General features: G+C 37.1%; 2 protein-coding genes across 3 annotated transcripts in view; one reads left to right on the top strand and one right to left on the bottom strand.

Moving 5' to 3' along the window:
- The window catches only part of LOC121324178 (chromatin-remodeling ATPase INO80-like), a 46,967-nt gene extending 40,822 nt beyond the window's left edge, over nt 1–6,145 (top strand). Inside the window, exons 29-36 of one of the 2 annotated variants that reach the window (XM_041265734.1) lie at nt 227–299; nt 690–848; nt 1,056–1,158; nt 1,276–1,364; nt 1,451–1,603; nt 1,873–2,032; nt 2,447–2,662; nt 3,476–6,145. In XM_041265734.1, coding sequence (XP_041121668.1) covers nt 227–299; nt 690–848; nt 1,056–1,158; nt 1,276–1,364; nt 1,451–1,603; nt 1,873–2,032; nt 2,447–2,662; nt 3,476–3,690 — 1,168 coding nt within the window. In that variant the 3' untranslated portion in view covers nt 3,691–6,145. Of the gene's footprint in view, nt 1–226; nt 300–689; nt 849–1,055; nt 1,159–1,275; nt 1,365–1,447; nt 1,604–1,872; nt 2,033–2,446; nt 2,663–3,475 lie in introns of both variants that reach the window. The other variant, XM_041265733.1, reaches the window with a different exon arrangement.
- A 4,398-nt stretch (nt 6,146–10,543) lies between these two features.
- Nucleotides 10,544–12,205, bottom strand: LOC121325001 (glutathione-specific gamma-glutamylcyclotransferase 1-like). The gene is made up of 3 exons (XM_041267280.1): nt 11,569–12,205; nt 11,236–11,271; nt 10,544–10,993 (listed from the first exon to the last, which is right to left on the bottom strand). Exons 1-3 carry the CDS (start codon nt 11,737–11,739, stop codon nt 10,595–10,597), a joined length of 606 nt encoding a protein of 201 aa, XP_041123214.1. The 5' UTR covers nt 11,740–12,205; the 3' UTR covers nt 10,544–10,594.
- Nucleotides 12,206–15,155: the final 2,950 nt, after the last annotated feature.

The raw sequence follows: 15,155 nt of genomic DNA, 5'->3' as shown, positions 1-15,155 counted from the left end.
TGATCACGGGCCACCACACAACTTATAAAATGTGGTTTCACTCATTTTCATATATTTGACTCTCTCAATTTACTTTTGCTGTTAAAGTCTCAATGTCCCTATGTAGTTGAACATTATTTCAGTGCACTTAGATGCATGCAGATAAGCCTAAGAAACCCTTGCAAGTAAGACTTTCTGTCACCTACATCTAGAGAACAAACCCTTGTGTTTTTTCCCCCTTTCCCAGAACCGATATCTTTGTCTTCCTCTTGAGTACTAGAGCTGGGGGCCTTGGCATCAATCTGACAGCTGCTGACACAGTAAGCCCGGTGTTCCTCTACAGTCTGGAGGGGTGTGACAATAAGCAGCACTCCACCACGAATCATAAATAAAGCAAACAATACTGGAACAATATTGAGCTGAGCAGAATTCAGATGAGAGGTTTTTGTTTGTCTTCTGTTACAGCACTGCTGGTGAGATCAGAGAAATGAGATTCTTGTTTGTGCACTGCGATGTTCCAGCAGCAGCCCTCAGGCAGGGTTTATATGTACTGTAACCTATTGGAATTTTAATTAGAACTTCCATTACAAAACCGGATTCTACAGAAAGATTGAAAATTGGATCGTTTACAGCCTCATCTGTTAGAGGACACAGTTGTGCACCAATTCTTGTAAGATATTTTAAATAATTAAATAACTAATCTTTTTCAGGTTATATTTTACGACAGTGACTGGAATCCAACAGTGGACCAGCAAGCCATGGACAGAGCCCACAGGCTGGGACAGACCAAGCAGGTGACTGTGTACAGGTTAATATGCAAGGGGACAATCGAAGAGAGGATATTACAGCGAGCCAAGGAGAAGAGTGAGGTGCGTGCACAGATGTATTGCCTTCTTTTTTTGATGTCACTGTTTCAAACATATTTGTAATGCATGGGTTTCAATAAAAAATACATTACTACACAGTAGAATTAAAATGTACAGTTAACCCAATATTATGATGATATGCTCTTGAATGTTGATTGGCTGATGAAGACTTTCTGAGGAGGTTTTGACATTCTAGTGTAACTTTCATAGATCCAACAAATGGTGATCTCGGGTGGGAATTTCAAACCAGACACTCTGAAACCAAAGGAGGTGGTCAGTCTGTTACTGGATGACGAAGAGCTGGAAAAGAAATGTAAGACACTGTGGTTTTGTGTTTGTAAATTACATCATATATACTAATTTCTAAATTCTTAGGCTGTTAACCTGTGTTGCTCACGTTAAGTGTTTTCATTTGGTCTCTTTTCCACAGTGAGAATGCGACAGGACGAAAAGAGACAACTGGAAGAGTGCAATAAAGTTAAAGATCGCAAGCGAAAAAGAGACAAATACGCTGAAAAGGTAATGTTTTTCCAGGGTCTTGGCACACCCTGAACGGTGAGGTGGAAATATTTTAAATAATTTAAGGTCTTGTTTCTCACCAGAAGAAGAAGGAAGATGAGGTGGATTTAAAAAAGAAAAAAGAAGGGGTGAATATTGTCATTCCTTTCCTGCCGTTAGCAGACAACTCTAACCTGTCTGCAGACGGAGACGATTCCTTTGTCAGTGTGGATTCGGCAATGCCTAGCCCCTTCAGCGAGGTAAGCAGAAACTCATGTACTGACGATTCGTATGAATGCAAGCAGTATTGTCCAGGGTTACAACTAAATAATGACTAAGTCAACACCAAAATTCATTTGTTCATGAGGAAGTGTCAACAAACAAAGCACAATCTGCTGTTGGAAAGAATAGTATTTATTTAGGTGATCATTGCTGAGTTAAGGTCTACAAATACAATTTTCTGTAATACTACAGTATTCATAAACGCAGAACAGCCCAGTCCTTACCCCAGCACTGCCCCTCCATACAGATCTCAATGAGCAGTGAGCTGCTAGCAGGATCGATACCTGCGGACGAGAGCAGCAGTGACATGCTGGTGATTGTTGATGATCCGACGTCCTCCGCTCCCCAGTCTCGGGCAACCAACTCGCCTGTATCAATCACAGGCTCTGTGTCTGACACCATAAACGGTAAGGCAAGATTCACTTGTGCCACTTTAAAGGATTGGTAACACCCTTCTTCCACCACAAAGAACAAACAGGCAAGCAAAATATATACTGTATTCCAAATGTCTACTTTTGAAATGCACATGCAGTTTATATTGGGCAATTTTTTAGCTATGCCAAAAAAAAAAAAAATAACTGCATTTTGATGGCCAGGTACGACATATGTGCAACCAATGTGGATGGGTGATTGACCTACTTTTACCATAGTTGAGTCTATAGCTTTTAACTACCGAAATGGTCCGGCATGACCTTTCCTCGAAACAACAAAGTGTATCTGTCAAGGCTGTAAATCAGAAATATTCTACTGGAGGCTGTTTTAAAAGCTATTGGGAAAACTGCCTCTATTCACAATAACTTTCTCATCTTGTTTTTTTTAAGGCATCTCCTCTCAGGACACGTCCAGTCCGGGGCGTGGAAGGTCGGGTCGTTCCCGCGGGCGCCCCAAAGGCTCAGGTGGAGGGACCAAGTCAGCTGGGAAGGGGAGGAGCCGCAAGTCAACCGCAGGAAGCGCCGCAGCGATGGCAGGGGCCATGGCGGGAGCTGCAGCTGCCTCCGCGGCTGCTTACGCAGCATACGGGTACAGCGTATCAAAAGGTGCGGTTGAAACATTCTTGAATTGTGAATGATAACAACAAGGGGAATCTACCATTTATATAGCAGCTTTTTTATGGCAAAAAATTACACCCGTTCTGAGAATACATTTTAGAATAATAATGACTCATCTTTAACTTTCAACACGAAATGAAGCTTTCTGTTTGGAGTTAAAATAAGAATACCTTCTTATGCAGAAATGTTTGTCCGCTTGCTCTGATTTCTTTGAAAGTTTTTCCTCATGCTTTAATTAAAGAAGCACACCGTATTTTTTTTACGTCGCTTTCAGTTCTCCTCAGCTGTGTGGGGAATTGCTGCGGTGAAGGGGAAAAACATAATTGGACAATCTACTGTAAATTGGGGAAAAAATCGGGGGTCAAATAATAAAAAAGCAAATGATGTCTTGGACCATTGCCTTACTTTCGCGTAGTCCGGCACTTCATTGAGAGGGATGTTTGCCCATCCCTTAAAAATGATGCCTTTTCTGTTTACCAGTTGCTACCCTAATGGCAAAGTTTGTAGCCGGTGACATGCTTTTACGCCAAAGACAAGTGAAATTTATTGAAACAGTAAAAAACTACCTTCAAGTAATAAACAAACTGAGTTGTTTACCCTTGCATTATACCAGAAATCATTGTTCTTAAAATTTGCTTTAGCATGTGCTTCTTTCAAAACTGCACTTATGAGCAAACACATAGCATGCAGAGTGCTCAACAGGTAAGATTTTTGGAATTATTTGTTTAGTCTCCCAGATAATCTGTAATATGTAAGTACAACATGAATCCTATTATTTTTTTCTTTGCTTTTTCATGTCAGGTATTGCGGCAAGCAGCACACTGCAGCCTTCCCTCTCACGATCCTCCAGCACAGCCACCTTCATCCCTACAGGCGCTTCCTCTCCGCTAGCCTCACCGCAGGGTAAAGGGAACGGCATCCTTGCCAGCCAACAAACCCTAAGCCATACTAGCACCCCCAACCCTCCAACTCCCAGTAGAAAGAATAAAGGACCCAGTACACCAGGAGGACAGTAGCAGAAGCCCTGCATCAGGAGAGCTAGGCTGCCATTGCAATCTCACTGCACCTTCGAACCCCAGTCCTTTTAGAGGCTTAATTGGAAACAGAACCACAGCATACAGGCATCAAAGAAGCACAGATTTTAGTATTGTATTCTTCAGCAAACGCTAGGTCAAGTCACTTGTGATTCAATATCTAGAAATCAACAGCTTACATTTCTTGCTATTCAGCTTTCTGGAGAACAAAAGTTGCCAATGCTGCAGTACAAAATGGGAGGAATAAAAAGACACGTTGAGGCAGAAATAATAATGGAACATCACAGAGGACACACGCACAGCAGAGGGCTGCTTGATGAAACATTTTTTTTGCCCTTGTTTATTTATTTATTTTTGGTCTTCAGCATTTGTGTTGTTGTATTTTGCCAGACAATGTAAATTCAACTCCCTCGTTAGTTGTTTATTTATAATTTGCATACCACCAGGCAAAAAAAAAAACCCAAAGTGTTGAGTGACCATTTTCGTTAGGCTGGTGTCCAACACAGTTGTAGAATAAAGTGGTATAATTCTCTTTTGAGCGTTATCTAATACATCTTTTACTAAAATCCTTCTTGGTTTTTCATTTAAAGAATCAGTATATTTATCTGTGCCCTGAATAATAACCCCCACCTTGTTTTCTGTGATTAATTCCGAAATAGTTTTAATGTTCTCAGTATTAAATGAAAGAACGTCCTTGCTGTACCATGCAGTAAAACATGTCGTGGTATTAATCAGTGTAGAAAGTATGCCACACCTTTTAGAATCCATTTCATATCCTTTATTTCCATATTGTTTTCTTTAGATGTACAGTGAGCCACATCCCAGTTGGAATTACACTTTACACATACAGTGACATCCTTAACAGAAACTGGGACAGGACGGTGTCACTCATTCAGTATTTCACGATTGTGACACATTGACCGATGCAGAGAGTGTAAGTGCCTGCAGAACAACATGGACGAGAGTGCTTCTCTGTACCATCAGAGGGTGTATGGCATCGAAAGCTAACTGACATTACTGAAAGAGCAACTTGGTCTGAGCCAGAAACACCTCCATTATCTTGCCTAATATATTCTTCTGGGTGTTTAGATTTAGTTCTGTATGTCATTTAATTTTAAGATTCATTCATCACATTCTCATGACATTTTGAAACTCTTAAACGTGAATGTCATTAACCTGTCCCCCTGCAACACTGCTCCTGTTGGATTTAAGAAATACATCAGTAATTAAAACCACATAAAACACATGTGGTATTTCCTGTATCCACTGGGGGCAGAGTGCTTCAAGGTGAAGGTCAGTTTTTAAAAGTCACAAGGTTGTGATGACTGAAACAGAAATTATATACAAAGTGATTTTAAACAAGAATAAATTAGTTAGGATAAATAACATTTGAGTTTCTCTTTAAGGGAAGGCAAGTGGATTTTAAAACATAAGTTGCTATGCCTAGTAAAATTGTATTATAAGGAATGGGAATTAATTTACAAAATATTTCCACTGAAAAAGTCTGAGGATATTGTGTGGGGTTCTTACCTAACATTTTGCACAAAAGAAAAATGCAGGAAACAGGTTAATCACAGAAGTTTGATGGAAGATGCACAAAATCAAGAGTGGGTTCCCTTATTGCAAACCCCTGAATGTAAAAAGAAAAAAATGATAATAAAATACAGATTGTTTTGTATTATAGTCTTTATTTTTTTTAAAAGATGCAGTGTTGAAGGAGATCAATTATTGTACCCATGTAAACAGTAACCACAACCAACTAAAGGCAAAGAAAATGATTCGAGTGAGGAAAAGCTACATTTACATTTGCAGGAAATCTATTGAAAGAAATGGGTTAAGATACATCCGACAATTATAAATATAAAACTGCAGGTTAGTTTAGTAGAAATACCAAAAAGGAAACTCTCAAAATTCTTCAAACCTTTCATAAAGACATTAAAATATTACTCAATGGTTAAATTAGTATTTAAAGACAATTTCAAATGTTAAGTACTGTAATATTTCATTTAAAATATGACAAAAAATAAATTGCACTACAATGGGTATTTGATGTGAGGATGCAATCAACCTCCATAGTTTCAACAATTACAGTGACAAAATAATGGTTGTCATGGTCCCAATAGACCAAAGAGGTACCTTTCCCACTTATCATTTAGACTTTGAGTTATACCAAGTCATACAGTACCAAAATCTCCTTTAACAATTCACAGCTTCAGTGTTGCAGATGACACTGGAACATAAAATCTTTTGCGTTCGGAAACCACATTGTCTTTTGTGTTTGTTGCCTGAAATTAATGTAAATACTGATAGGGGATGCTACCCCTTTGTTTTTCCTTTTAATGTTTGTCTATTTTTATAGGTAATTGTGTACATATGTATAAACTGCCCTTTTACTAACTGGAGAAACAAACTCAAAATAAACAGTGATAGAGAATAATTTTTAAAAACATGTGTGCCTTCTTGTTTCATAATATCTTACTTGTCTTACAAGCCTGTGTCCAGACTTGTCGTTGCTCATCTGTCCTCTGTTGCACTGGATTGTTTCCTGTAGGTGAGATCACACCAAACCGATATTCCTTAGGCCTTGCTGTGTTTTAAGTCCAATCTTGAAAATGCTGTCCGTCAACTTGAACCATGTCCGCTATTGAAAATGTTTACAAATCACAGCATGTTCTGTAAGAGTCAATAAAGAAAATAGGTTGTGCTCTTTCTTCTTTATATTATCCCTGTGTGTTGCTGTGAAAAGTTGGGTCTACAATGTATGACACCTCTGCAAATCAAATTTCTCCTTCTGCTCTTTCGATAGACTGGCTCTGGCTGTGAGGTGCAGTCTGGCTTTGGGGAAGAAAAAAAAAAAGCACCTTTTTTCATGTACGTTCTGTACAGTATATCATGATTTGCCCCCAATCTACACTATGTGGCTCCTAGCCAAGAAATAATCTTTTAAAATCTGATTTTCATTTTATATAAAATGTTTCCATTTCTTGAAGCTTTACAACAATAAAACCAGGGTTTCTAAAAAACACACATAGTCCAAATCAGATTGTATCCTCCTGGGCTGTTAATCCAATGAATAGCACTAATGGCAAATTCACATAATGCATGTTTTTTTGGGGGGGTGGGGGGGTGGGGGGGGATTGCCCTTTTCATTAGTCAGCTATAATTCTCTGTGTAACCACGACCTCCCAGTGCTCCTTCCCACAGCTGGTAAACAAGAGCCTGTTCTTTCTTCACCCTGATTCTTGGAACTCGTTGAGAAGTTTATTCCTGGAATGGTGACTGATATTCCGGTATAGAGTGCTGCAGGAGATCTTGTTTCCTTTGGTTTCCGCATGGAATGGGGTTCAACTTGAAGGTATTATTTCCAGCCCTACATGGATATTTTCTAAAGGAAGTAGTGCACACATACATACCTGAGAGCATTAGCCATTTTAAATTGTGATTAGGTGCAGGAATACGTACAGTAAAAATCTGTATTTATACCCTCCTGAACTAAGCGTTTATAAAAACCCCAAACAGATTTATGTTTTGGTTTTTTTTTTAAATAAAATTTAAAAGACACCGAATAAGCTGCTACAAATGTTCATTTCCTTTTGGTATATTGTTAAATCTTTTTCCATATAGACACCCATCGGCTCATTTCCATACATTTGTCAACCTGCTGCTTTGACAAACTCTATTGAGAGAATCATGGAACACCAACTATAAACCCTTAGGTTATGCTAGCATTGCTTTGTTTTTGTTCCCTTTACTTTCTGGAACCCAGGCCATTTGGAACCAGGAACTTTGGAATTGTCTGGCTTTGTCCCCCAGAAGCATTGTTCTTTTCTTGCTGTTACTTGTCAATGCTGCAAGAAATTGAAAGAACCATTTGTTAATTATTCAGGTTCATGTAAATGGGTAATCCACAAGCCACAGATGTGCAGTCAAGTATTCCAAACCAAAGTAAAGAAAACACAACTGTATAAAATATTGGGCATTGGATACAAAGAAACACTAAAACTGGCAAGGGGACTGTACAGCCACCAACAAAACAACATTTTCACTATTACCGAATGTAATGTTTCACAGCAAAGTGACTGGTCTGTTTTACTGTTAAAATATGCATCACCTTTGGTTTTAATATTCCCTGCATGAACAATGTAAATGTCCAGTCTTGCATTGTTTTTTTTTTTTTTAAACTGCACGCATGCTGTGGAATTGTATTTGAATAACCCTTTTCCATGTGCTACTCTGGCCCTGTTCCCAAAGTGATGTCATAGCTACTGTAGTAAACAGCAGCATGTCAGGGTGACCTTTGACCCACACTGGGCGTAAATCCAGGAAGCAAAGTAGAGCACAGCACAGCCTGTCATTTTAAAAGCATTAACAACACTGAGCTGGTGTTTGTGAGAGTCTATGACTGCCCACATTTCATGTACTACAGATGCTAAATCCAATTTAAACAAAAAAACTAAACATTAAGCTAATGGAAAAAAAATGCAGGCACTCAGAGCACTAAGAGTGAGAAACATGATGTTCTGTTCTAAATTCTGCAATTATAAGGCACTTCAAAGCACATCAGTATTTATGTATACTTGTAGTCATTTCCAGAGACAACACTGGGCTAGTTACTCAACCAGCAATAAGCATCTCAGACATTTAACTGCATGTAGTCCTAAATTTCTTCTAATTATTTTGAAAAGGGGATTGTTTCCTTTATTTCCTAAGAAAACAACAATGTGGAAGGGATTGTTTCCTTTATTTCCTAAGAAAACAACAATGTGGAGTAAAATAAAAAAAATGTAATCCCAGTGACAAAAAAAAAATGTGATTTTGCAAAACAATGCAAGATACGTGGCTTTTATTTCAGAATAACAATCCTGTACTGGTAAATAAGGGATACAATAAAACCACATAGGTAATTGCAAGGAAAGATAATTGCAGTATGCTATAACCATGCCATAGTATTGAAATGTAATTGATGCAGAAATGTATGTATAATGTAGCTTTGTCTTTACAGTAGAGAAATCATTTTAAATATAAGTGATAATCTGGAGGGGTGGCATGTTTAGGAGTGGTAAGTACCTGTACTGCTAAAAGTATTTTAATAACAGTCTACAATCCTGAACCTGTTTTTCAAATCCCAAACCTAAGACGAAAAGGAAGGGGCTTCAGGCAACACTGAAATTCAGGTTGGCCCAGAATTACTTTGTGAAAGTACACCGACCTCACAATGACCCCCTGTACAAGAAGTGCTTAAGAAAAGTCCTCTTTCTTGGGTGACACTCTGAGGATCACTACATACTGAGTGGTGTAAGTAAAACAATTTGAAAGGGAGAAGGCATTGCTGGAGATATCGTTAGCAGGTTTGGAATTGTTCATTTTGTTTTTCAGTTTGGGAAACGCTCTTTCATACTTATTAAAACAAATAAGGACAACATAATGAATATGAAGTAAACTGTTACAGAAGGCAAGCTGGTGCTTCCACTGTGTGTCACCCAGTTCATTTCTAGAGCTTCCCATGTAAGGAATAGGTGTTTTATAAATTTCAGTGTACTTCAACTGTACCCAAACGTAGTTGGTTATGAATCCAAATGTGACGAATGCACCTTAGTGCCTAGTCTCAGGTGTGAACGTGGAATGCTGGATTATTAAATTGTAATGTTTTTTTTGTTTATAGGCAACATAAATTGCACCCCCAAACTTTGTGTTAAGAATTTTTCATCAAGACATTTATGGTACTTTTATCTCCATCTCATTCAGCTTATATTGCAAGTACACTGCTCAGCATGGTGTTGGATACATTTACCTGTATGTACTAATAGTATATTCAGTTGCCCTTTATTTGCTGTGATTTAACTTCTCTTAATTACGTGTTCTTCCAAAGTTATTAGTCAATCTCGTTTTATATTGTCATACCAGGGCTTCCACAATAAATCAATTTCCCTTCAAATCTATTTAAAGTGCATGTTAATGTTTTGCCGTCATACTCTGAACTGATGCAACAATAAACTATTGTGGTTTCGTGGTATAATTTTTTTCATATGCAAAAAAAACCCCAACAAAACAATCGTGTGTGTTGACCTTTATTGGAGTATGGTTGTACGTATAATGTAAAAGTAAATATCAAATACTTCCTTTCAAAACAAAGGTATTAATTAATCATGAGCATGTTGTATCAGGCTTTTGCATACATAAAACGTCACCATGAACATGGCTACAAAAGCACAATAAGTCCATACTGACAGGCAGACCAACATTAAAACACCTTAATTGCTAGCATACATTGGTACCATTAAACTCAATGTCCACTTACATCAGCTTGGCATAAAAATAATCCTTTTCAATTTAAACTTTCAATTTAAACTATTAGTTAAACAAAGCACCACTGGAAACTGAAGAAAACATATTTTCAAACATACTGTTGATTCACACAGTGTATACACATGACCCACCAAGCATGAGACAGAAATGCTGCATTTGGCACACCAGCAAATAATTCTATAAATTAATAAACTACTTACAGAACAATAGCACAGTTCCCTTTCATACACACACACACACACACACACATATGTGTGTGTGTGTGTGTGTGTAATGTATGTATATATATATATATATATATATATATATATATATATATATATATATATATATATATATATATTACACACATACACACTTGTATATGAGCTTCTATACATATATTAAGTATCATGTATGAATATAAACTACAATATGCACCATTTGTAGAAGTGTGCAACAACTATAGACTGGTAAACCTTACTGGGAAAGAGATACAGTATGTGATGACAAAAAACACTGTAATACAGTTAAAAATAAAAGGGGGGAAGGGGGTTATGAGCTTATGTTCTGTGGTGGAGGAAGGACGGGAACAAACAGGTTAAAACACAGGCGTTGACCGTTTTTTGTTTATCAAGTATGGCAGCATGGCTATTGTTGCAGTTTCAATGGAGAACAAATGATCGTCCTCTACCTCTGGGCAGTACAGTCGCATGAACTCTGCAAGCCGTACAAGGTACTCAATGTTGTGGCCGGTTTTGCCGCTGGACATGGCGATCTGTGCAGCGATCTCCTCTGAACTGGCAGGACCCAGGTAGATGGGATTGTCCGAGGTGGCAATGTAAACCAGTGCCAGCATTGACTCATTCTCGCCACGTGGGTAGAACTCCACCAGCTCAGTGACGTACCCACCCAGTGAGCTCTCTCGGATGTTCAGGTACCTGAGGGACTCTTCTATCTGGGCACCCTGGACCTCATAGGCCACTCCCCATGTGCAAGCCTGAAAGATATACATGCACTTCACTTTAGAACAGACAGAGATTTACATATGGTATTACATTGGTATACTGCAACCAACTCTAAATCTATAACTGCATAGAAACAGCTACATATATTCTACATCAGCACAGCTCTCATAAGTAAACAGTTCTCTTTGTTATATATATATATATATATATATATATATATATATATATATATATATATATATCTATATATATATAAAACAAGAAATGTACTTACTTCACCATCTTCCACGAGGGTAACCACTCGCCCAGGCTGCAGAAACGGGAATAGTCACAGATCAGAACACACCACGCAATGCAAAGTGACGCTAGAGTTGCATCAGACTGGAATTTACCTGCAGGTTACTGTCACTGTGTATCTGTATAACAAAAACATTGCCTATACAGGCACAGATTTGAAGAACACACACACACCTGGGCTCCTTTGCAGTTACCCTACTAGTATAGGGCAAGTGACTGACATTCAATATGACATTCTTTACTTCACCCCATTTCAATTGAATTGCCTTGCTCAGCTACATAGACCACAATGTAAAAAGCACCAACTCACCATTTCTTTGTTGCCTCTGTGGAACGTATCCCCATGCCAGAACTTTCTGCTGTAGCCACTAATGTACCCAATTTTGCTTCTACTGAATTTAAAATCAGGCTTCCAGACCAAAGAACCGTACCCAAAAATCCACAAAGAGGATTTCTCTGTCATGATTTCTTTCAACTTCATTTCGATTCGGTGTGTATTTGCTATTAAACACGGCGAATCGGTTTAGTAAAATAATAAATGTTAGCTTTAGATAAAGGTTGATGATGAGAAGGTGCAAAGCATCAGACTGTTCTGCAGTCGGGTTTGTCTGATGCAATAATGCGGGTGTTATTGCTCTATAGGTCGATGCAAAATTATAAAGAGGTGCCTCTTTTTTGAAGTTTGACGTATATATTTGATCCTTTTCGCTTTTGCAGTATGCATTGGTGCAGTTGGATTTTTTTTCTCTGCCAATTTGCAATTTTAAAATGCTGTCATGTTTTCGGTTTTATAAAATAAAATGTTAAATTCTGAAGTTCGTACTTATAGTCTATATTTTTGTTTCTTTGATTTAAAATATTACAATATACTAGTAATCTTGGACTACAGAGTGTAACGTTTATCTGATTTCCTAACCCGGTTACTGACACCAGACGCTGTGATAGAATTCAATTGCGCTATGCTTGTATTTATAATCCCCAATTCTGCACACGCGTGTCTGTTTCTCAACGTGACACTTTGCAGATTGGGCCAATCAGACTCCTTAAAAGATGGTTTATGGTTTTAATGTGTCCAATCATGAGCAGCAGACAGGTCCCACTCAAAATACCTTTTTACATTCTTCATTGGAGACGAGGGATGCTAAAACCTGCCTTTCTATGCCCGTGATAGGATACATGATGTGTCTAATAGGAGGAATTGGCTTGTTATTGGTTGTAAAACACGTCAGTTTGCAGTCGCATTTTTTTTATAGTCTTGGTTGATGCAATGTTGCACAGTGTTTTGCGCAAGGACCGGTAGGATTGCGTAAAGTGTGGTTTGAAACGCCTGCAGAGATTTCAGTAATTAATTTACCCGCAAAAGTACACCAAATCTGAACAAATATATGTGTGCGGATATGACTAAGGACCGGACTTAAACATAAATAAACTTTTCTAAAAATTGAACCTTGAACAATACAGATATATATATATATATATATATATATATATATATATATATATATATATATATATATATATATATATATATATATTTAAATAGAATGTCCTGACACAATAGCCATTCGGTATTCTTATGCACATAAATTTTATCTAGTTTCAACGGTATGACATAAAGTCGCTATTTCCACGCACACAACGTCTAAGTTGTGGGTAATTAATTCTAATGTAATCCATGCCACACAACATACAGTCTACCCAATGTATTTTCGCTTTACAAACAATTAATTGCAAGTTAATTAACGTTCATTATAAGAAAAATTTAAGATTATATCTATATATATATATATATATATATATATATATATATATATATATATATATATACACACACACACACACACACACACAACACACACACACACACACACAAAAGTTGCATTTGATGAGCAAGGTTAAAAATGTACTAGTAGTTAGCCAGCCAACCAGAACATTATCTTTCAAATCACAGCTCAGCTCAGCTTACTGTGTGATTGTCTTGAGATGCACCACTTCACAAATGCTTGATCTTCAGTCACACACATTCTGAGAAAGATAGGAGAATACATTGCTTGAGAAGCATCTCTGACTTGCATAAATAGGGCATTTGACTGTTTTGTGCTAATTTGACAAAGCGTCTTGTCTTTCAAGTGATATTTTAACAATTTTACACAGTCGTGTCAGATCTACTGTTGTATATTAATGCTAAAATTTTCTTACTGCAGTGTTACAAACTTTTTTTCACTATGGGAATCCACCTTGCTTATTACTAGATCTTTTTCCACTAATCATGACCACAAAATAGAATAGGACCAAAAATACATGAATAGAATAATTCTAAAATATAAAATCTCCTGAGTAGATATACAAAAATACTACTGTACCATCCAAAAACACTACAGTACCCTATAATATAGTATGTACTGCAGTATAATATAGGAAAGTAGAGTGTTTTTGAGCCCTACTATAATATTTGTTATATAGGTTTATAAATGGTTACTAGGAGGTTGTTATACAGATATTGTCCAAGGCTTGTTTGTGGGCATGTTGTGCTACATTTAGTTTATCAACAGTAATTCACAATGTTCCATTCTTTCAGATGTTACCTTGGGTGATGTCTGTTTCAATGATCAACACAGACAGATCTTTAAAAAACACTGAAACCTCATTTAAAGGCCAGTGTTAATCAATATCAATCTGAGTTGTCAAAGTTATGTCAAAGCTTCATTTTATTGCACCCTTGACTGGTCTCAACACTGTATTTGTGTTGTGTTTTAATGTTTTCAGCCTCGAAGGCCTTAAGGGATGACAGAGACTATAGACTGACTGGACAACCTGGGGTGGGTGAGCTTGGGGTGTAGGAAAGACACACCTTATTATTTGAATCTCATTCAGCGGTATAACAGGATCAGGGTTAAAATATCACTTCAGTAGGTTTTAACTTGGTTTGTTTCAGGACATCCCAATCCAGAGAGATATATATTTCCCAAGAAACAAGCACAATCCAGTGTCAGTGTTAAATTGACCTATATTCAATTCAACATACAAAATCCAATATAGATTAAAATATGGATATAGATTTAAAACCATTAAAATGGTTCAATATTAATATTGTTAATAGTTTCGTACCGTTACAACCAAATCCTAGTAAGGATATTGGCACACAAAATAAATACATTAGATTATAAATGTTTGTATAATAGTATGTACCTGTGTTTATTGTATCTGTAAACATGTGTCAGAATTAACCTTGTTTTTTGCAACAATATATTATCATAACACCACATGTACAGATAATATAAGAATCAAGAGTTATTTAGTGATACGCATGATTAGATGTGTGATTGTTCCTCAAAGAGGCTTCCAGGTAGCTTCAGGTTCCACTGGACAAAGATTTCTGACTGTTTGATACATTTATAAACTAAGATTTAGGTATCATGTCAGATTCAGTTTGCTACTTATTGATTACTCATTGGCTATTTTAATTTTACTATGGGAATAACCTTGATTTGAGAGGTCTTTAAGCAAGTTGGATGAGAGAAATTCAACTACAAACTAAAAAATACTAACTTACACAGAAACCTACTACTTTACAATTTCAGCTTCCAAAGTTTCTTTAACAATGGTAAAATATGAGATTTTTTCTTGGCTTTAGGGCAGGGAATTAATTTCTTTGATAAAGGGGGCCAATATTATTTTAGCTGTAAGACTAATATGTATGCACATATGTATGCCAAGCAGGGACAATAATGGAAAGATTCTTCGAAATGCAATTACAGTAGTTCCTACACAGAAACTAGACAAACATTGAATGTTTACAGATTGTTAAGGACATGACGTGTTTATTGTCAGATTAGGACTTCATTGTGCCTCACAGTGCACCCACTGAAATGTTATCTTTCTCGTGTACAGAAAGAG

The sequence above is a fragment of the Polyodon spathula genome, chromosome 12, assembly GCF_017654505.1.
Source record: "Polyodon spathula isolate WHYD16114869_AA chromosome 12, ASM1765450v1, whole genome shotgun sequence".
NCBI classification, from domain to species: Eukaryota; Metazoa; Chordata; class Actinopteri; order Acipenseriformes; family Polyodontidae; genus Polyodon; species Polyodon spathula.
Note: the sequence above shows the minus strand (reverse complement) of the source record. Positions and strands in the feature narration are given on the sequence as shown.

Excerpts from the sequence above, each read along its gene's own strand:
- LOC121325001 (XM_041267280.1), bottom strand. The coding sequence starts at position 11,739 with ATGAAGTTGAAAGAAATCATGACAGAGAAATCCTCTTTGTGGATTTTT. Across the intron at positions 11,272-11,568 it reads ACAGAGGCAACAAAGAAATG|CCTGGGCGAGTGGTTACCCT; the intron begins GTGAGTTGGTGC and ends CCGTTTCTGCAG. Across the intron at positions 10,994-11,235 it reads CCCTCGTGGAAGATGGTGAA|GCTTGCACATGGGGAGTGGC; the intron begins GTAAGTACATTT and ends TATATCTTTCAG.